The sequence below is a fragment of the Pangasianodon hypophthalmus genome, chromosome 2 (genome assembly GCF_027358585.1).
Source record: "Pangasianodon hypophthalmus isolate fPanHyp1 chromosome 2, fPanHyp1.pri, whole genome shotgun sequence".
Lineage (NCBI taxonomy): Eukaryota > Metazoa > Chordata > Actinopteri > Siluriformes > Pangasiidae > Pangasianodon > Pangasianodon hypophthalmus.
This window is the reverse complement of record NC_069711.1, coordinates 15,138,289-15,162,364: the sequence shown is the minus strand read 5'-3', so window position 1 is coordinate 15,162,364 and position 24,076 is coordinate 15,138,289. Positions and strand designations below refer to the sequence as shown.

Sequence of the window (24,076 nt, the reverse complement as noted above, 5' to 3'; positions counted from 1 at the left end):
TTCAGTGTGGTTATATAATAGTCTGTGAACCGTGCAAGGTGTAGATGCCAGGAGCGAAGCAATGCTAAAGTTAAAATAAAGACAGACTCATAAGTATTATTAATGCACTCATATTATATGTTAAAACCTATGCATGCACATACACATATATGCACATAGTAACACAGATTACATACATGCATATATATATGCATATATATATATATATATATATATATATATATATATATATATATATATATATATATATATATATATATATATATAAAATCCATGTTACATCAGTTTGTTCTGCTCCCTTGGCTAAATCCAAGCTGCTTCACTGCACCACAATTGTTCAATGAAAATTTATAAATATGAAATTTTTTAGCCATGGAAGAGTAAAACCTTTTTGCTGACTGCCAGTGTCATGTAGCAAGTGTAGAGATGCATCCATTCCAAGTGGAGGTAATGAAAGCCTATTCAGTATAAAGATTTCAGGGAGAAGATGACTCGTCCTCCTGCTGTCTGCGTTTACTGTAATAAAATAGAGATTGTTGTCTTATACAGTTATCTAGCCTTACATTATGACTGCAGCACTTATGCCTTTAAGTGTCTGTTCATGACCCTCTGATCAGGGTTATGGTGGATCCAGAGCTTATCCTGGGAGGCTGGATGGGACACTCTGGATGGGACACCAGTTCTTCACAGGGCTCCATGCACACACACATTTACATACTCTTTTGCACCTAGTGGCAATATATCGTAGCCAGTCCACCTACTGGCATGTTTTTGTGAGGTAGGAGGAAACCAAAGAACCTGGAGGAAATCCATGTGGACACAGGGAGAACATGCACAGAAAATCCACACAGATAGTAACCCAAGCTTCTTCCAAGTTATCTTAACAACAATGGCTAGTCGATTCCTGCACCAGTTCTCCCAGTTCCCCCATCCCCATGTCCCCTCACTCTTTGTACTAGTTCACATGCAACCAGCTGTCAGTCAAAACTCCCAGCATCCCATTCTCTCTCCCACTGGCTGGATCTAAACAATGAGTGAATGAGTTATATAAACGTGATTCTGAGTCAGCTGTGATTTTCACACTGCCTAGGAAATGGCAACTACACTGCACTGGGTCTGTAATTGCAGAGAGAATTCAGATTAAAATGAGGGGAGACTCAGAGTATAAAACACACATATTCAGTACAGAGAACAGTACAGAATTGTACTAACATGATGATTCCTTTAATGTTCATTCATTTTAGGACAAGACATTTTTTGTTGTGTGTGATATGGAAGAATGTAGATTTGCTTATGCTTGTGTTTCACTTTGTTTCACTTTTTTCATCTAGTATAAACCCATATGCTAAATATAATTACTGCATTTGAAAAATCTAGTGTTTGTATAAATAAGCATCACTGCATTATAATGGTCTTGTTAAACTAACTGATACTGAATTTAACACATGTTGACATCGTGTGCAGTTAGTGTGTGCTATGTTCATCTTGCTCTGTGCTATACATTTGCTATTTCTGTCCTTGCAACTGTTATATAAGATTCTAATTCTTTCATGGCCTGCTTTTCTCTTTCTCTCGGTCTGGTCATGGTCAGTACTGAGGGGTATTCATTGCTCATGGCTAGGCTCTGTCAGAGTCTGTCTATGTTGAAGCTCCAGTCACAACCTGGAACCTCAGAAACAAGAGGCAGCTTTTCATTCTTTACTCTGGACGTGCTGGGTTTATATGCAGAAATATCACATTAGCAGTTTCTGCTTTCTATAAAGGAATTGCATTAAGACAACATTAAGGTATTGATTGACCTCTTTTGGTGACTTGAGCATTGCATAGAACACCACACTGGTGCACTATCACCACATGACAACATTTTAGCCCTAATGTTTTGCTCACTACTTAGCAGCAAATGTCCCGTTTGACCTGTGTTGTCACATGCTGTCGTTGATTTTGCAGTAATACAATTTTAAAATTAATTTAAAGAAAATCATTGATTGAACATCATTGATTAAAATCATATCAGAATCTACAAAAAAGGTTGTGTCACATCTAATTTGTGATCTGTGCTTTGTCTGTCTACTGTAAAAAGGCAGATTAGTGGGTTCACTATTATATTTATCATTCTGTACAGCAGTGTAGGCTATAATGTCTACAATAATGTATAATAAAGAGGAATAATTTTGTTCAGTATTTACAAAATGGTTAGTTGGCTGTCTGTTTGACTGACTGACTGACTGATTGATTGATTGTTCGGTTGATTGGTTGGTCATTTGGTTGATTTACTGGTGGTTGGTTGGTTGGTTGGTAGATGGATTGGTTAGTTGTTTGGTTGGTTGATCAATGGATTGATTGATTGGTTGTTTGGTTGATCGGTTGGTCAGTTGGTTGATTTACTGGTGTTTGATTGATTGGTTGGTTGGTTGGTTGATTGATGGATTGAGTGATTGGTTGGTTGGTTGACCTACACACAATAACAATTCTATATCTACAAATTAGGTATATAGTCAACACAAAGCCTTTATTAATACACCTATCCAGATGTTTCATTGTGCTTGTGCATATCTTTTTTCTCTCACTCCCTCACACATTGTCTTCCTGATTCTCTTTTGTTGGAATCCAGCGCTTTTACATACGGATCTGAAACAAGGAGGAAACACAAATGTGAGAGTGTGTGGGTGTGAGTGTTCGGCCTACAAAGTACAATGTGACAAAGTAAATGAGCAACACGATGTGTCTCCACAGTGATCTATTCTGGGAAAAAGAACAACAGCAGTGAGTCTCACAGGTTGAATGAATCACATGGACCTGTTATAGAGCAGAACTATTGGGCTCCATGAGCCTAGCATTTTTTGCTTAGACTCCAGTGATTATTATAGAAGACTATTTTATTTGCGATCTATTGTAGGACTAGGATACATTGATTTCATATACTGTATTTCATGGTGATTAACTGATATATACTGACCAACCACTTTAATAGGAACACCTGCACATCTGCTCATTTATGCGGTTATTCAATCAGCCAATCATGTGGCAGCAGCACAATACATAAAATAATGCAGATACAGGTCAAGAGCTTCAGTTAATGTTCACATCAAACATCACCAACAATGCCACAGTTAAAGTCACAGAGTTCACACTTTCTGATGTTTGATGTGAACATTAACTGAAGCTCTTGACATGTTTCTGCATGATTTTATGCACTGTGCACATAATTGGCTGATTGGATAACTGCATAAATGAGCAGGTGTGCAAGTGTTCCTATTAAAGTGGATGCTGAGTGTATGTATATATAAGCTAAGATGCCTTCAAAAATGATGAAATTAAATGTTTTCTACATAAAACATTTACTACAAAGAACAGTAAAGAATAATAAACAAAGTAAACATTTAGTGTGACAAGCCTTTTCCTTTAAAAATGCATCAGTAGACTGAGTCTATGTGCAGTCTTATGAGGATCTTGGAGGATCTGCCACAGTTCTTCTGGAGACTTTGTCCACTTGGTCCTGTATTTGCCTTCATTATTATTATTATTATTATTATTATTACTATTACTATTATTATTGTTGTTGTTGTTGTTGTTGTTGTTGTTGTTGTTGCTGTTGTTGTTGCTTCCCCTGAAAAGTGGTCTATTATATAATGTGTTACTTTCTTCAGTCATACAAACATTTTTTTGTAACATTTAATTTTTGTTGGAAAAATAATGTTTGGAAATCTAAAATGTCTTCACTGGCGAAGTCATAAAATAAACATCTAAGACAAAATTTGCATAAAAGAAAAAAATTAGGGAGCCTAAGACTTATGGACAGACATGAGTTGCAGCATCAGAGGAGTGCAAACTACAGCTCTGCTCAGTTGCCATGGTAACTAACTCACAATTATGAAACAGGTCAGCTTTACACAGAAACCTGAGACCAGGCAAATACACTGTGCACATACACACTTGCATGCATGCTTGCATGAACACACAGACAACACAGACAAGCAAATTCAGAATGGGATCATCCAAAGATTGCACTCTATGGCCCACTGACCCTCCGAAAACATGATTATATCAGCTAAAGGAAGCAGGACACCAGCACCACACAGAATTAAGCTCAGTCTCTAATGCAAACACACATTATGAAACCTTTCTTCTATCAAAGCTCATCCTAAAGCACATAAGCTGCAGTCTCATGTGTGATACACAATGCTTAAGCTTTCTGCAGCAGCTGGTCTATAGCACGAGCGCTTTCCTGACATGGTGCACTTATGATCCCCTCAGTAATAAAACGTTGAAGGATAAACGTGATATTTGACGTCCGTTGCTGTGAAGCAGAGGCGCATGGGATGTTAATGTTTGTGTAAAGATTTATCCAGTGCTCTACAGATCTGTGTGTGCACATTATGAACCCTGTTATTAGGCCAGTAGGAACTGATAAAGGCTTTTGCACTGCTAAATTATTGCCTACCAGTTTTTCTCATTTCCCTTTTTTGTTGAATTGCTCATAAGAAACTCAAAGTTCATGATTTCAAAACATCTTAACATCTTCGTTTTGTTTTAATGTTTTCTCTGTTGAGCACCATTTTACCAGACATGTTGTCAGCTCTTTTCCAATGTTCTCAGACATTACGTGCCTCATTTTTAAACAGGAAGCCTCATGTAGCTTAATCCATGGCTGCTTCTAAAGACCTTTACCAGATTGCAATCAGAAAACAGACACCGGCTTCTACAGCTTTTTAATCAGTGACTGCTACTGCTGTGATTTGACATGACAGGATCCAGGCGGTAATGAAGCAAACCGTCTTTGCATAGTTTCCAGGCTGATCAACTGCAGAATTCATTAATCCTTCATTACAGTTCTGGCAGCAGCTGCAGTTCCCTTTCACACCTACAGAGGGTGAGAGTCAGAGCGCTTGGCTGCAGTTTTTGAAAATGTTGTCAGTTGAAATTGCTAATGTAATACTTAGTGGCAGAAACGGAATCAAATGTTTTCTAAAATATCTATTTAGCCCAAAGTTGATTCTATAGTTTAACCCTTAGGGGGGCTCAGCCCCAGTGAGAATGCATGATGTGCAAACAATGAGGAGATAGACCTCTGCAGCTGAATGCAAAAGGCAGTTACTTCTGTGTGTACACATTTGTGTGTATGCACAGTATACTGTATAACATCTCTTTCCATCAGGACATGTGCAATGTTGGCTGGTATGTTAGGAGAAAATTTGAGAGGGGTTTGAATGGATTAAAACCAACTAATCAATTGCTATTCCCACAAAACAGAAACACCACATGGGTAGTTTCTCTCAAACTAGCAAAGAACACTCACTCTCTATATGCAGTGAAAAAGGAATTTCACATTTCACATAACCGGCATAAATACTTAAAAAAATTTGTACATCACATATAGTGTTTATTTTTTCTTTTTGTTCATCAGTCCAAATATCCAGAACACATTGCATTTCTGTAGCGCTACAGCTCTGTCCTTTGGCTTGGTTTGTGCCTACAGTCAGTTTAGTAACTTATATATACAAAACAAAGGGCAAACATACATGGCATGTTTGTTTCACTTCCCGCAGATAGGTTGATTGACGCTACGTTCACACCAACAAGCAACAAAGTGACAGGCGAACATTCATTTTCTATGCATGTGCACAAGACAGAGTCACGAACATTGAGATTTTCTCAATTCTATGCAAATTAGGTATGGCATGGTAAAGCAACAAGTCCAAACAACTGGCTCAAATGATTCCTTGGACCAATCCTATGGAGCGCATTGATCAATGTTTCTTCACTTCCCCACTCACAACTACACCCCCACAAGAGACAAGCTACAAGTGGCTTGTCACTTGCTAATGTGAATGTAGGATAAAACAGCATGTATTTTTTCACGATTTTCATGTTTGCAACACACACAACAATTTGACATGAAAATGTGAGGCGTTACACTTAGACTTAACCAGTCTTTAAAATAACTGTAATGGCTTTTAAATAGAGGTCAATTTAATCACCCTTCAGAAACATTGTTTGGTTTATTCGTTTATTCTGACCTCCCAGTGCAACACAAAGTAGGAGATGTTAAACCATATAAGACTTCCAACACATCCATCATCTGATTGTTAAAATGTGGGAAAAAAAAGGCTTTTGTTGAAGAGATCAAGTTTTCCCCCATCTGTGGCCCCACTATTTTCAAAACAATGTTATGCCCATGCACTCTCAGAATCAATGTAGCAAAGTTGCCAGGGTGGTACTACCAGGGGTACATCTTTTGTACCTTAAGTGTGTATCTGGGAAGGCGCCTGTGGTGTACCTTTAATTAGCTTTTATAATAAAGGTACATCAGTGGTCAGTGGAATGTACACTACATTCATGTTTTCAGGTGAAAGATACGTACTAAAAATACAAAAGTTGCACCCTTGATGGTAAAACATCTGCGACTAGTTTTGTACCATTATATGTTTGGGTGAGTCTGTGCCCATAATAGCCTCAGATTCCTGTTCTTGGCTGACAGGTGTGGAACCTGATGTGGTCTTCCGCTGTTGCAGCCCATCCACCTCAAGGTTTGATATGTTGAGTGTTCTGAATTGCTTTGCTGCTCACCACGGTTGTAAAGAGTGCTTATTTGAGTTACTATAGACTTCCTGTCAGCTCAAACCAGTCATTCTCCTCTGATCTCTCTCATCAACAAGGTGTTTCAACCTGCAGACCCTCCACACACAGGATGTTTTTTGCACAATTCTGTGTAAACACTAGAGACTGTTGTGTGTGAAATTCCCAGGAGATCAGCAGTTTCTGAGGCACTGAAACCAGCCCATCTGGCACCAACAATCATGCCACTGTTAAAGTCAGAGAGATCACATTTTTTCCTCCATTCTGATGTATGATGTGAATATTAACTGGAGCTCTTGACATGTTTCTGCATGATTTTATGCATTGAGCTGCTGCCGCATGATTGGCTGATTGGATAACTGCATAAATGAACAGGTGTACAGGTGTTCCTATTAAAATGGACAGTGAGTGAGCATGTAATTACATATATATATATATATATATATATATATATATATACATATACATATATACATATACATATATACATATATATATACATATACATATACATATATACATATACATATACATATATACATATACATATATACATATACATATATACATATACATATACATATATACATATACATATACATATATACATATACATATATATATATACATATACATATATATATATACATATACATATATATATATACATATATATACATATACATATACATATATACATATACATATACACATATACATATACACATATATATATATATATATATATTTATATTTATATATTACACTGATGGCTTACATCCTCATTATTCCAAACTACAGTGTCATAGCCTTTTCTAAAATGACCTTGACCCTCATAAACAGTAGTGTTGCTGCTATAAGCAATGTAGCCATGTGAATTACATTTCAGCCCATATGGATCAACACAGTAGCACCATGTCAGCAATACAAACAAAGGTTATAAACTGTTCCTTCTCATGCCACATACAATTGTGTATATACAATATTGTGTAATCTTGCAAGGCTTCTAAAAAGATTTACATTATAATGAAACTTCATGAAAAAGTCACTAAATAGCACATTTAACAAAAAGCAGTTTTATTTTTCCTCCAACATACTGTTGACAGAACAGGTATTTGAACATATCAAATACTATTATTATTATTATTATAACCATTATAATAGTAATAACATGGAATGTAGTATTCATGTCACCATTTGTTTTTGTTGTTTTTTTAGTTTATATAAGAAATACAGTATGTCAAATAAATAAAGCTCTGTTATAGTCTCTGTGTGCCTCTACTGCTTATTCGAATATAGTTCTCTCTTTACAGTGGAAAAAGTTGTAAGAGTGGTCATTTCGTAATGAAAAGCAACCTTTCTCCACCTTCCATTTGCTCTCATCACAGAGTACGAGCAAATAACCGAGTGCAATCTGTAGCGCTACATCATTCTTCTGGAATGGACATGACTAGATTCACAGATTCTAGATTATTTACACTTGTTTGTTGTTTTCTTTGCCTGTAAATGCTTTTAGAAAATGGAGGGATGTAAAACCTTTAACAGTAGGGGGGGCGATGTGAAGAAGGCTACCAGTCACCAAGTTAAGTAAACAAACCACCGCCATGTCTGCAGTATTCTCCCCGTTTAACCCTTTTTAATCCTCTATAAACAGGAAAAAAAAGAAAAAGGAACACCAACATAGGACACAAATGAACCTGCTAAATCTTGCAGTTTCATTAACGCCCCTTTATGGGCGCTGGACGGACCGAAAGAAAGAAATCGAGAAAGAAAGAAGAGAATCAAAAAAGAGACAGTGATATTTGACAGAGAGATTGACACTGGCAAACTCCCGCTGTTTTAATCTGAAGTTGGGTTGTATATTTTTGTGTTTCAATATTGCAAGCAAAAGGCCCAGTTCAATCGGCACTGTGCTCCTCTAACTGAGAGATGATAGTTATGAGGTTCTGTAGGCCAAAGATGTATCCTGTGTCCTGGCCCTCGTGCACTACACTGTCCTCCCCATAGTGCCGGCATGTGGTGTGAGCGAAATCAATCATTCGCACATCCACCACAGGGCTGGAGTTCCCACTGCTGCTCTTAGCACCACTGCTAGCACCACTACTGCTGCTCCCACTCGCTCCTCCAGTGCTGCGAGGGAACCCAAATGCACCTTGCTCCTCCTCTTCCTCCTCCTCTTCTTCTCCCTCTTCATCAGAGAGGCGGTCCTCAGTAGAACGACGTGAGCACGGCGGGTCTCCGTCGTAGATAATGAGGAGTGAGCTGGAGTAGAAGCGGTAACTCTCGCACGCCTCCAGGGCGGCCTGCATTTCTCGGAGACGCCACAGCACCGGGGAGAGGAGCTCGCGCCGCAACCTCCGTCCGTCATGGAAGAACTGGTACAGAGCCTCCTTAAAACCTACCAACGTCAGCTTGCGTCCGTGGTACTTGTTCATGAACATGAGCTGACCGGAGTCGGACTGGTAGACCTGCAGAAAATGAGAGCGGCATTACTACATCACAGAAGTTATAATTTATGCCCATACACACAAAAATTTTAAAATATTTAAAACAAAGAATGCAAATGTTCAATATCTTGAATATTTAATATTCTAGATTCTGCACTATTCTAGGTCCCTATTTAAATTTGTGATATTGACCATGTTAACTGCTTTGTACAAAAGCTCAGATTTTCCTCTTGCCTATTCGTTCTATTGAAGAATGTGTTCAGACGACACTGATAGATTTCATCTAAAAATGATCATAAGGTTTTGCACAAACTTGTGGAGTCCATGCCAGCTTGAGTGCACACGATCATTAAAGCAAAAAAGGGGTCATACCAAATACTAAGAAACTATGAAATTCATGTAAATATTTCAAAGATTCTACTTTTCACTCCGGTTGTTGTCAGTACTATAATTTGTAATGAAAATTGTCAAAGTTAATTAGAAAATAATAAGCATAAGCAAAATAGAAGCATATTCACTAGTGGTCTCAGACTTTTGCACCCCACTGTATATATACAATTTGTGCAGGCCAAATGCAATTCACCTTTGAGGTCAGGACAAATGAGACAGAAGGTAGAAGACCTCTCTCTAACTTGTCTGCTACAGTACAGTAGACACTGTAAGGAGTTGAGTGGAAGCTCACCTGCATGCCACAGAGACGAACCCCGATGCTGGCTGATGTGCTCTGCTGGCACTTGCGGATCTGCATGGCTTTCTTTTCCTCGGACGCATCATCACCATGCTGTCGTGTGCCCATTTTCAGATCCAAAACACACGGCATTGTGTGACGCCATGTCAGGTTCTCCAACAGGATAAACTCTGGGAGGGGGCTGGGTTAAGGAAAACTAATTCTACAAGAATGCTGTGGCTCTTATAACAAAGCATCTACGACACAATCAGCCTTTAACTGTACAGACTTACAAACATTTTACCGCAAAACATTTTAAAGCACTTTCATTTACAGTGTTTACTCCATACAAGGGAATACAAAAATCATTTTTACCACCAAAGCCTTCAGAATCTTCACAGAAATCTTAATATCCCTCCCACATAATGGGGCTTAACTGACAACACAACACTACACTGCTCAGCTGTCTTTAAGCAGTGGGAGGATACTGTACTGGTTGCGGTGCTTGGCGTTCTCCTTCATCCTTTGCAGGTGTTGCTGGTGGCACTTGAGGCTCCAGGGGTTGTGCTTGAGCTGCGGTGCAGCAGCGTTACTCCTCTCCAGGTTATAGTAGAGCACCTCGGCCTGCTGGAACCACTCCAACTCCTCCTCCCGCTTCAGACTGAACATGAAAAAAAAAAAAAAGAGAATTGCACATTTATAAAACCCAACAGAATAACTTCTAAATTGTTTACACCACAAAATGACACAGCATTCCCAACATACATCCCAAAGCCATCTCCAACATGTACATGATTACAATTTACAGCCACACTGTATCAAACTGACAACACACCAACATTTTTTAGAGATTATAAATGACAAGCCAATTTGTGAAATATTGTCCAAAAACCTAGATTTTAAATATACGGACAAAGAATAAAGCCCTTTCAATAATTCTTTAATTTGGTGGTTGCACAAATCTTTAAATTTTATTGTCATCTGACTACTATCATGGTATAATTATTTTTCAGTACTATGCTAATCTCTGTTTAGTGCTTGTACTGTTACTCAGACACGACTGCTTATTATAGTAAAAAGTTGGCTTCATCACTATTGGAGCTGGATGAGTTTTATCACAGAACGTTTGTTAAGGTAAATGTATGACTGTCTGATTCAGACAGGATGAAGATTTATGTAATTTATCCAAATTACCACAAACAGATATGATATACACTCGCCGAACCTTTTATTAGAAACGCTACACTAATTCTAGGTAGGGCCTCCCTTTGCTCTCAAAACAGCCTCAATTCTTCGTGGCATGGATTCCACAAGATGTTTCAGCCTTTGAAACATTGATGAAACATTCCTTTGAGATTCTGGTCCATGTTGACTGCAGATTTTTCAGGTGCACGTTCATGCGAATCTCCGATTCTACCACATCCCAAAGGTGTTCTATTGGATTCAGATCCAGTGACTGCGAACGCTACTGAAGAACACAGAACTCATTGTCATGTTCATGAATCCAGATTGAGATGATTTTTGCTTTGTGACATGGTGCATTATCATGCTGGAAGGAGCCATTAGAAGATGGGTAAATTGCGGCCATGAAGGGATGCACATAGTCAGCAACAATACTCAAATAGGCTGTGGCATTCAGATTGATGATTGATTGGTCGGGCCCAAAGTGTGCCAAGAAAACATTCCCCACACCATTACACCACCTCCATCAACCTGGACTGTTGACACAAGGCAGGTTGGGTCCATGGATTCATGCTGTTGGTGCCAAATTCTGACGCTACCATCTGTGTGCCTCAGCAGAAATCGAGATTCATCAGACCAGACTACGTTTTCCCAATCTTCACCTGTCCAGTTTTGATGAGTCTGTGCCCACTGCAGCCTCACCTTTCTGTTCTTGGCTGACAGAAGTGGAACCTGATGTGGTCTTCTGCTGTTGTAGCCCATCCACCTCAAGGTTAAAAGTGTTGTGCATTTTGAGATGCTTTTCTGCTCACCACAATTGTACAGAGTGGTTATCTGAGTTACTGTAGCCTGTCAGCTCGAACCAGGCTGGCCTTTCTCTGTTGATCTCTCTCATCAGTAAGGCGTTTCCATCTGTAGAACTGCTGCTCACTGGATGTTTTTTCTTTATTGCACCATTCTGAGCAAAGTCTAGAGACTGTTTTATGTGAAAATCCCAGGAGATCAGCAGTTATAGAAATACTCATACCAGCCCATCTGACACATCATGCCACAGTTAAAATCACTGAGATCACATTTTTTTCCTCATGCTGATGGTTGAAGTGAATATTACCCAAAGCTGATGGCAAATATCTGCATGATTTCATACACTGCACTGCTGCCACACGATTGGTTGATTAGATAAGTGCATTAATGAGCAGGTGTTCCTAATAAAGTGCTCAGTGAGCATACATGCCAATGTTCACAGACACTCAAACACAATATCGGGACACATGAATGAGTCTGTTACCTGGTTTACTTATTACATTACTGTGAGGTTTAGTTAAAAAGACTTCTATTACAGAGCTATCTATGTGAATGTTGAAATACAGAAGGTAATTTGCTCTGGAATTTTTCATTTTCATATTATTGGCAATGGATTAAAATCATGGATCTCATTTATAATCTCTCAAATTATGGTACCTCTCCAGGTAAAACTAATCCAGCTCAAACAGAGTTTTAGATAAACCAGCAAAGACAAACTGACTTGCTACACTTGAGAACAGTTGAACATGACAATGGCTTCGATTGTCCTTGAGATATATTATGCAGGGATTTCTTGCTAGTGTGAAAATTTCATTGTAAAAGTTTCTGAATAAAAGATAAAGGATGATGTGATTTACTTTACCAGAGTTTTCATGTAAAGGTCTCCTCACCTCTTGTCTTTGTCCTTGCGTGAGTGTCTGGCCCTTTCCTTGCTGTAGCCTTCATTGTCCAGCAACATTTTATTGGACCACTTCATCTTATTCTTAGGTTCCAGGTCAGACGAGGGGTCCACATTCTCCAGATCACCCAGGTCGCTGTGCAGCGGGTAGGCGATGAGACACAGATTACCCTCCTCATCTTCCTCGAAGCTCACTGACACCACCCCTACAGAAAGAGGGAAGGAAAGACAGAGAAGTTACTTTCAAGAACTAGACAAAAATACACTTCATCTTATTAGAACATAGTCAGACTTCCCAGCTCAAAAATAGGCAGACTGGGAAATCTTGAGCCATCTTACCCACTCCACTCTTTTTTTATGTTCTTACAAGCTTTCCAGCGTTTTACAAAAGTTACAGAGCCGTCTGCACAGCCCTCGGCTAACCTGATAGAGATCAGACAAGTCTACAACACAGAGAACGGGAGAGAGATGTGTGCAGAAAACAGCGGTACAGAGGGAAAAAAAAAGACAGGAACAAAGAGAATTGGGTAGGGGGTAAGAAACAAAAGCCATAATATAGATGTGGTTTCTTCTGACTGAGGAAATATACATTTTCTTCACCAAAAGCAATAACAAGTGATAGTGAATTTAAACCAGTAAGAAAGGACACAAGGCGGAAAACTTGAAAACCAAACGATTTATTAATCAAACTCAACCAAAAAGAGCAAGTACATAAGTTTCCACAGAAATCCCCTGCTACAGAAACCCAAAAAAGCCATAAAGATAAAAAGAAAATCACATTCAAGAGACAAGCATGAAGCTTTTTCATAAAGATTTTTTGCACAGGGTACTTTTTGTACAAATAAAAAAAAAATTATACCCATTGTTCATATATATATATATATATATAAAAAAAAACTTGTTTCAGTCAAAGAAAATAAATGATGACAAAGTGCAACAAGTTCATAATTATTACAACAAAGGGACAATTTTATAAAGTCTCTTAGAGGAGGCGAGCCCAAAGCCAATTACATTTCCCAGCTCTTGCTGCTTCTCTAATCTTTGCATCCCCAATTCTAACCAGTCCAGTACTTTAACTGAAGTCCTGAAAGCTACACTCTGTCTGGATTAAATATGGCAGATAAAACACTGCAGGAAAAAAACAAAAAAAACAAAACCAGAGCGCTACAGAGACGTACAATACATTTTAAATGATGGCAAATTTGCGTACACAATCCGCAGATCATTACAGCAAGAAGACACAGATATACGTAAGGACTGCTAAACATACGACAGCAGATATCTTTCCAAACAAGCATGATAACGCTATACATTCAGAAAACGTACACCACCAGAAGAAAACGGTAGGAAGTGAAAACTGTAATGTAAGCTGTGTTATTGGGAACAGTCAGGTTTCGAGGAAGAGCATTACAGATTATATGTGCAATACGTGCATGAATAAAGCTGTGTCAGGGGGTGATGACTGAAGACGTCACGCCACATGCAGTACATTTCTTTTTTTTTCTTTTTCTTTCTTTCTTAAGAGGATGATTAGAGCTGCTGATGGTTCTTTCAGTCTTAATGATCATCCAGAGAGTTGAGAGGGATAATGCTTCTCCTCTTGATATTCCAGCTTATTACTTTTGGATGTTCAAACCCATACCTTTCTTGAATCCAACACAAACTCAAAAAAGTGCACTGTATAGATACTGTATAAGATATAAGGTATAAAACAGTAACTTGGGCGCTGTATGTCAAACAGGAAACCATTTGGCATTTAGTTGTTGACTACAGCGCCGTCACGTGGAAAAGGTCCTTTAACTCCATCTGTACTGATGCGATTACTGTACATCTTTAAGGCATAAACAAGGATCACAGCGCACACAAGTCATAATCAAAACAAACAAACAAAAACACAGAAAAACACTGTTCCGTTACACGAAATGAGGTCGATGAGGGAGAAAAAAAAAGCGCTCCCTAATACCCGGTACTAAACATTACGCCAGTTATTAAGCAGTTAAGGAAGGTATTAAGGTGGTAAGCACTATTTATTAGGGTAGTATGTAGGCGAGGTATTGAGACTGCTCAGTACAGTAGCATGCAGTTAATACACACTACACGGCTTCAGACGCAGGGCTATACAGAGAGACAGATGCAGAAGCGAAGGCAGGCAGAGAAACAGGTCGCAGGCTAATTAGCTAGCTAGCTAACTAGCCCCAGCTGGCTGCTTACCTCGGTACTGCGGGGTGAACTTGCGCATGGCCGGCGGGAGGCTCTTGTAGAACTGGTGTTCCCGCGGGATGAGCGGCTTGCAGATGGTCTGCTCGCCCAAGCGCAGCACGCACGAGTGGCCGCCCACCTGGTGCACGAAGGGCTCAAGGAGAACCCCCTTCCCCAAAGCCATCGGCTGCTCGGACTCCATCCCCTCGATGGCTGGGCTCATCCTCCGCGGGCATTAAGACTCCGCGGGACGCGATCAGACCCGGGGACACGACAACCGAGGATGAGAGGATGAAACACACACACACAGGGACACACAGAGACAGAGAGAGATAGAGAGGGGCTGTCTCTCTATCGGTTCGTCTGACGTCCTTTCGGCTCGCGCTGTCGTTTGCTCCCTGACAGAACAAAAACAGGAAGGAAGGAGCAAGACAGAAACAGACCCAAATAACGACAAAACGGAGGGCTTTCTTAACCACTTTACTATTTACACACCACCTAGGCAAACTTTTTTTCCTTTTAAAACAAGTATTATCTTACGCGTTCTATTTAATAACTCATAATAACTGAAAGCTCTAAGCGTCGTTAAGTCGCTCACAAAGCTCAGTACCGTCAGTATGACACTGCGTAGCTCTGCGCTGGACAAATAAAAACGTAACTAGGCGAGGAGTGGCCCCGCCTCCCAAACAAACCGACCAATCAGAAGTCCAAGGAAGGTAGCCGGGTAGAAACCAACTGAGAGAGCAGCAAGCAAACAAAGGGAGGTAGAAAGAGGAAGAGTGGGGGAGGAAAGGAAGAGGAAGAGAAAGCGGTATAGAAACTATGCGAGGAGAGCTACTCAGCTGTTTTTTTTCTGGTAACCAGTGGCCATTTAAATGTAAGTCAGCTGAAACACTGCAGATGAACGAAAAAAAAAAAAGAGTAGCCAAGAGGGGATTAGAAAAAAAAAAAAAAAACACTCTTGGTCGTTTTATCAGGTTCCTACAGATACAGGACAGGTGACAAAAAAACTCATGGCTCTGTTATGCTTGTATGGTTTAGGTCCACTTGTTGTCCACTTATAAGGAAGGGGCACTGCAAATACAAAGTTATTCTGTCCCCATCCACAGGGCAGCTAGGGTCACTGAATGGTTTTATGTATGTATGTATGTATGTATGAAAATAATAAATCATATGATATGGCCTTCACAGTCACAGATCTCAACCCACCTGAACACCGAACACCTATGAGAACACCATTGTCAAAATACTAATTGAAGGAATATCTTTTGGAAGCACAGTATTCATCCCTCTAGTACACTTCCGGAGACTTGTAGAACCTATGCCAAGGCACACTGAAGCTGTTCTGGTGGCTTGTGCTGGATCATAGTCTAAGTCTACTACTAAGTCACTTTATATTGTTTTTTCCTTTAATTTCCTTTAATCACCTGTCTTTAGATGCACTTTGTGTGTTTACAACTTGTCAGCCCCCCTCCACCCTGTCTATTAGTGGAAAGAGACCACCATATTTGGGTGGTGTACCATTCTAAGCACAGCAGAGGCAGTATTGGACAACAGCAGCATAGTCATGTGTGTTGTGCTGATATGGGTGTATCAACCAGAGCAGCATTGCTAGAAGGTGTAGATGAACAGATAGAGATTATAGCCCATCTGTTCCTATGCACAATGTCTGTAATTACCTTTCATACCTTCCTTAATGTCAGTGTCTGGCCACATGACGCTATTCTCAACGCAGCAGTGAGAATGAGGTGTTCAAAAAATCCTAGCAATGTTGATGACACTCACCAGCACCACACACTACAATGTCACTACCATGGTGGTGTTACTGATGTGCTGGGAATAAACTACCACCCAAACAACACTTAAATGGTCCTATGGCAGTCCCTTTCCTTTGAGGATCTGGGTTTGTGGGCAACTGAGTGTTTGAGGGTAAATATAGTTGAAGATAAAGAGAGAAGCAAGTGTAGAATGTAGTGTGAGTCTATATATTTCTTAGCTGTAATAGAAACATGTTACAAATACTACAAACAAATACTACAGTTTCACGGAGGTTTGGCAGTGCCTGCAAAGCAGGGTATGTATAGAATAATTTGTGGAGGTGATTGCTGGCTGTGTCTTGTGGCACCACAGTCTAGCAGCATGACTTTAATCTCTCTAATCTCACATGCTGGAATTCACCAGCAGAGGAATGGGTTATGGGACACAAAAGAGAGGCACTACTGTACACAGCAGGGAGCAGCTAATCCTAAACCTTCCATGGACGTCTGATATTGCAGATACTTGGGTACAGACTGATGTGAAATTTTTAATGGCTATAATAATAATAATAAAATAAAATGTCAGGTGATCTTACTTGTGCCATATTAAGAGCTGGCTGGTTATAACACTGTATAATTACTTTTTGCATTTTGCACAGGAGAAATACGGTCCTATCACAATGAAATGAAGGCAAGTAGAACACATTTGTGGTGTAAAAACACAATAACTTAATTGGACTGTTCATTCCGAAAGATTTACAGTATATCCAGATACAGATAGCATGTTAATGGAACTTATCACAAGACCATATCACAAAATTGATTCTGATTGAAAGTCATTAAGTAGGCCCAGAAAGAACCCACACGAGGAGGAATTCTTAAAGTTGCATACCCCAATGATTTTGCATGTACAATGGATATAAAAAGTTGCCATTTTAACACACTCCTGTCTAATACTCTAGATCTGTCAAATTGTGAGGGCATCTCCTGTGCACAGCTTCAGGCCACCCCACAGATTTTTATTTGGATTCAGGTCTGGGCTCAGACTAGGCCATTCAGAAACATTGATCTTCTTTTGGTAAAGCCATTCCTTTGTTGATTTGGATGTATGCTTTGGGTCATTGTCATGCAGAAAGGTGAAATTCCTTTTCATCTTCAGCTTACTAGCAGACAGCTGAATGTTTTGCACTAAAATTCACTTGGTATTTGTAGCTATTCATGATTCCCTCCACCATGATAAAAGCCCCAGTTTCGGCTGAAGAAAAGCAGTCCTAAAGCATGATACTACCACCATGTTTCACTGTGGGTATGGTGTTCTTTTGGCGAATTTTTGGTGCCAAACGTACCTTTTGGAATTATGGAAATATTACATCTTTTGGAATTGGTCTCATCAGACCTTACACATTTTGCCACATGGTTTGGGGTGATTTAGGCAGGCTTGGATGTTTTTTGTGAGAAAGGGCTTTCATCTAGCCACCCTACGCCATAGCTCAGACATGTTAGGAATATGAGAGATTGTTGTCACATGCAGAGAGTAATCAGTACTTATCAGATGTTCCTGCAACTCCTTTAATGTCTCTTGGCAGCCTCCCTGGTAAGTTTTTGTTTTGTCCTTTTATATATTATGCTCCATTTTCTCCACTTGTTGATGATGGCCTTCACTGTGTTCCATGGTACAGCTGTTTTGGGAATTCTTTTATATCCCTCTACTGATTGATATCTTTCAACAAGTGAGATATCGTACATGCTTTGTAAGCTCTTTGCGGACCATGGCTTCAGCAGTCACATAAAACCAAGAAGAGGTCAAGAAAATCCTACAGAAACAGCTGGTCTTTAATTGGGGTCAATCAGAATAATTTCATAGACCAGGCATGGCTGTAACCAGCATCGCAGCAGGTGTTGTTGCTTAGTGAAAGAAGGGGAGCACACTGGCTCAATGACTACTCAACCTACTCAATGACTTTGGATGTTTTTGTCAGGCTTTTAACAAGCACAGTATGAGCATGATTTAGTGTGATACTGAGGTTCATGAAGTCCCAGAAGGGAAGACTGGGACTATATTACAGATTGAAGTCCATATGGTTCTCAACATTCCCAGGGGTAATGAGGAGTATACAGGGCTCTCATGTCTCATGGCTATATATATACAACCCCATTTCCAAAAAAGTTGGGACGCTTTGTAAAATACGAATAAAAACAAAATGCAAAGATTTACAAATCACATAAACTCATATTTTATTTGCAACAGAGCATAGACAACATATGAAATATTTAAAGTGAGACATTTTACTATTTTATGAAAAATATTAGCTCATTTGGAATTTAATGCCAGCAACATGTCTCAAAAAAGTTGGGACAGGGTCATGTTTACCACTGTGTAGAACCTCCTCTTCTTTTAACAACAACTTGTATACGTTTGGGAAGTGAGGAGATGAGTTGCTCCAGTTTTTCGAGTGGAATGTTGTCCCATTCTTACCTGATATAGGATTCCAGCTGCTCAACTGTCCAGGGTCCCCTTTGCCGTATTTTTTGCTTTGTGATACGCCAAATATTTTCAGTTGGTGAAAGGTCTGGACTGCAGGCAGGCCAGTTCAGCACCCGGATTCTTCTGCTACGAAGCCATGCTGTTGTAGGACGTGCGGTATGTGGTCAGGCCTTCCCTGAAAAAGACGTCGTCTGGATGGAAGCATATGTTCCTCTAAAACCTGTACATACCTCTCAGCATTGATGGTGCCTTTCCAGATGTGCAAGCTACCCATGCCAAACACACTAATGCATCCCCATACCATCAGAGAAGGTGGCTTTTGAACTGAGTGCTGATAACAAGTCGGATGGTCCTTCTCTTCTTTATTCTGGAGAATTTCCAAAAATGATTTCCAAAAAGAACTTTGGAAATTTGGACTCATGTGACCACAGAACAGTTTTCCACTTTGCCTCAGTCCATTTTAAACGAGCTTTGGCTCAGAGAAGACGGTGGCGTTTCTGGATCATGTTGATATGTGGCTTCCTCTTTGCATGGTACAGCTTTAATCTGCATTTGAGGATGGCATGGCGAACTGTGTTTAATGACAATGAGTGTTCCTGAGCCCGCGCAGTAATATCCATTACAGAAGCATGCCTGTGTTTGATGCAGTGCCGTCTGAGGGCCCAAAGATCACGGGCATCCAATATTGCTTTTCAGCCTTGTCCCTTACGCACAGAGATTTCTCCAGAGTCTCTGAATCTTTTTATGATATTATATACTGTAGATGATGAGATGTTTAAATTCTTTGCAATTTTACTTTGTGGAACATTATTCTGATATTATTTCACTACGTACCCGCACAGTTTTTCACTGGTCGGTCAACCTCTGGCCATACTTCTGAGGGACTCTGCCTCTATAAGATGCTCTTTTTATACCCAATCATGTTACTGGCCTGTTGTCAATTAATCCAATTAGTTTTAAAATGTTCCTTCAGCTGCTTCTTGTTAGTATTATTTACTTTTCCAGCCTTTTGTTGCCCCGTCCCAACTTTTTTGAGGCATGTTGCTGGCATTAAATTCCAAATGAGCTAATATTTTTCATAAAATAATAAAATGTCTCACGTTAAACATTTCATATGTTGTCTAAGCTCTGTTGCAAATAAAATATGGGTTTATGTGATTTGTAAATCTTTGCATTCTGTTTTTATTCTCATTTTACAAAGCATCCCAACTTTTTTGGAAATTGGGGTTTTGTATATATATATATATATATAGTGTGTGTAATATAAGTAATGTGTGTGCCCAAAATGGCAAATATTAAGCTTTTAATGGTCTTAAGAGCAAATCATTGAGTCAGAAAATTAGTGAGAATTAAACAAATGCACTCCTGAGACCTCCTGTTGCACCATTTGCTCATTAACTTTTTACATATATACAGTCAGGTCAGGAAGTATTTCGACAATGAAAATGTTTTTGCGATTTTGCCTTTATACACCACCACAATGGATTTGAAATAAAACAATCAAGATGTGATCGAAGTGTAGACTTTCTGCTTTATTTTAAGATGTTCCACAAAAACATGGCATTTACCATTTAGGAATTACAGCAATTTTAAGCAAAGTACTTCAATTTTCAGGGGCTCAAAGGTATTTGGACAAGAAGTTGACTGACAAGAAGTTAATTGACCAGGTGCGGTCCATTCCCTTGTTACTTCAAGACAAATGAAGCAGATAAAAGGTCTGGACTTTATATCAGGTGTTGAGTTGGCATTTGGCAGCTGTTCGACTGGAGTTACCAATATGAAGTCCACGGAGATCTCAATGCAAGTGAAGGAGGCCATCATTAGGCTGAAAAAACAACATAAATCTATAAGAGAAATAGCAAAAACCGTAGTTGTGGCCAAATCAACAGTTGGGTACATTCTTAAAAAGAAAGAAAGCACTGGTGAGCTCAACAACATCGAAAGGCCTGGAAGACCACGGAAGACAACTAAAGTGGATGATCGCAGAATCCATTCCTTGGTGAAGAAAAACCCCTTCACAACATCAACAGAATTCAAGAATACTCTGGATATGGTAGGCATATCATTGTCAAAATCTACAATCAAGAGATGCCTTCATGAATGTAAATAAAGAGGGTTTACAACAAGGTGCAAACCACTGGTAACATTCAAGAACAGGAAAGCCAGATTAGACTTTGCCAGAAAACATCTAAAAAGAATAAGATTCTTTGGACTGATGAAACCAAGATTAACTTGTACTAGAATGATGGCAAGAGAAAAGTATGGCGAAAGGAAGGAACAGCTCATGATCCAAAGTATACCACATCATGTGTCAAACATGGTGGAGGAAGTGTTATGGCATGGGCATGTATGGCTGCCAATGGAATGGGCTCACTGGTGTTTATTGATGATGTGACTGCTGACAGATTAGCAAGATGAATTCTGAGGTGTATAGGGCTATACTCTCTGCTCACATTCAGCCAAATGCTACAAAACTTGCCACTTCACAGTGCAGGTGGATGATGACCCTAAATATACTGCGAAAGCAACTCAAGACTTTTTGAAGGCAAAGAAATGGAATATTCTTCAATGGCCAAGTCAGTCGCCTGATCTCAACCCAATAGATCATGCTTTTCACTTACTGAAGACAAGACTGAAGGCAGAAAGACCCACAAACAAGCAGCAACTGAAAGTAGCTGCAGTGAAGGCATGGCAAAGCATCTCCAGGGAGGAAACTCAGAATTTTTTGAGTTTTGAGAACATGGGCACCAGACTTCAGGCAGTCATTGACTGCAAAGGATTTTCATCCAAGTATTAAAATTATGGTTATATTTACAATTATGTCACTTTGTCCAAATACCTTTGAGCCCCTGAAAATGGAGGTACTTTGTTCAAAATGGCTGTAATTCCTAAATGTATATATATAAAGTGGCAGTGCAGTGCAAACATTGTCAACAGTGTAAACATGGTAAACGGTGTGAAAACAGAAAAATGAATAGAAGTGGCAGTGCATATGGATATGGATAGTGGATGGTGGTAGTTCAAATATTCAAGTTCAGCTATTCTCCAATGACCTTATCCTAAGACTGGCTCAATGCAAAATAGTGTCCCAGCACAGTGATCACACTGTTGTACAGTGTGATCACTGTTGGTACAAATGACCTCCTGTAACACTTTTTTTCTACAGTGGAGCTGAATGAGTCTTCTACTCAAGGATCTCCGCTGTTTAACCAGTAGGTCATGGAGTGGATGCTGTTTATTGTCCAGAATGGCTCTGAGTTTATTGAGTGTCCTCATTTCCAGAGAGCAGCCCAAGAGTTTTAGTTGATTTGAACAAAAACATGGGTGTTTTTTGAGACTAAAGTGCATGTTTTCTGTAATGACATAGAGTAGGTGTTACACCTTTTTTTCTAACAAGCTTTTTTTATTTTTACCTTTTAATTTTTATTTTATTATTTAATTTTTATTTTTATTTTTGGTCTGGTGTTTTTGCACTGGTGCATTTTTTTTTTTACACTTGAAGTGTATTCCTGACTGCAAAACAGTTGGAAAACCCCTGGTGAATGCCATTCCAATGTTCTTCTTGTGTAGAGTGTACACATATACTAAGAGTACCTATGTGTGTTTTGTCCTATTCATCTACTGTGCGATGCATGACTTTGTACCATGGTATGCATGGTACAATATGTGTGTGATATGTATTGAGGGGTTTACATGCACAAAATGTATGACAGACTGTACACGTCCAGCTCGCTTTGGTAGGTGAGCCTATGAGAAACAGTTTGGAATTTGCATTCCTATCTTTTAGGTCATCATCGGTGGGTGGGTTTGGGGCAGAAGGGCCACAGGCAGCCATCAGCACAACACATAAAACACAATAAGATATTAGTGCCTTTCAGTAAAATGTGAGTGTGTATGTGTGTAAATATGAAAGTGCTGATTGATTTAAGGACTCCTCAGAGGAGCTATGAAGGTCAGAGAGAAGAAAGGAAGAAAGAGCACTCATCTGCCACTTTCTACAGATTGACACACTAACATTAACACAGGAACATGTGAAACCCAAAGATTTACAAATAGCATTTTATTTATAAGTTTGTGACAAACACATGCACATTCAGGCATAAGATGTCCCACTACACACAGACATTTAAAGCTACAGCCAATGAGATCATACTCTAAATACAGGTTATATTGATACCTGTTAAATAAGCATGCCAACCTATGACCAAATGCCCCTAAAACCCAGCTCCAATTGGGTGGTCATAGTGGAAAACAGTGGGACATATTTACCCTCCTGATCAGACAGCTCAGAGCAAATCCCCATCAGATTAGTGAGTAAGAATACCACCTACAGTCAGGCATTCAGTCTAATAATACATCACCATACCTGGCATGTCAGTCACACACAAAAGCTCATACATAGATGGGTATTTGTAGATACTAACCCACAGGGCTGCAAACTGGGTATCAACATAGCTTAGCACAAAACACTGTGAATTAATAAGAAACTTCAGTGTTAATCATTACACAAAATTGCATCATTGACAGTGGAACTGTCAAAAATATTTTCACACACACTCACAACCAAAATAAACCCATATATTTATTGTCCATTTATATCCTTCTTAGAAATTGGCCTAGAAAAAATATTTTTGTAGCCTGCGGTGCAACACAATTTTGTCAAGCTAAGCTATGCACTGACAGTGACACGCAATGGTCATGAGATCATGATAATGAAAAAGCAGTGACGTGTAAAAGACATTCATATTTACAAATGGGTTGTTTTAGTGTAGTGTTGCAAACAGGTACAACCTGTTGAATCCTTTTGCAGTGTATATCAGAGATTTCATGCTATTTGGTCTTGCTTTGTTGGAGTCCAAACCAACATGTTCTGGTTGAGGGAAAGGTATTAAGGAGGAGGTTATGCAGAAAGGCAGAAGTTTTAATGGTAATAATGCAGTGTTTGCTGCAGCACACTGTAGGTAATCCTTCAGATATGGCGCAGTGAACCATATATCTATAACATGTTCAGCAGAACATGTTATTTAAACAAAACCAGTAAAAAGTGTCCAGGTAGAAAAA

General features: G+C 39.4%; 1 protein-coding gene across 1 annotated transcript; it reads right to left on the bottom strand.

Annotated features, from left to right (window-relative positions):
- Nucleotides 1-7,636: 7,636 nt before the first annotated feature.
- On the bottom strand, nt 7,637-15,392 carry ip6k2a (inositol hexakisphosphate kinase 2a). The gene is made up of 5 exons (XM_026921306.3): nt 14,786-15,392; nt 12,567-12,780; nt 10,179-10,351; nt 9,706-9,881; nt 7,637-9,044 (listed from the first exon to the last, which is right to left on the bottom strand). The coding sequence occupies exons 1-5, from the start codon at nt 14,994-14,996 to the stop codon at nt 8,475-8,477; spliced, it is 1,344 nt and encodes a 447-aa protein (XP_026777107.1). The 5' UTR covers nt 14,997-15,392; the 3' UTR covers nt 7,637-8,474.
- Between the last annotated feature and the right edge of the window lie 8,684 nt (nt 15,393-24,076).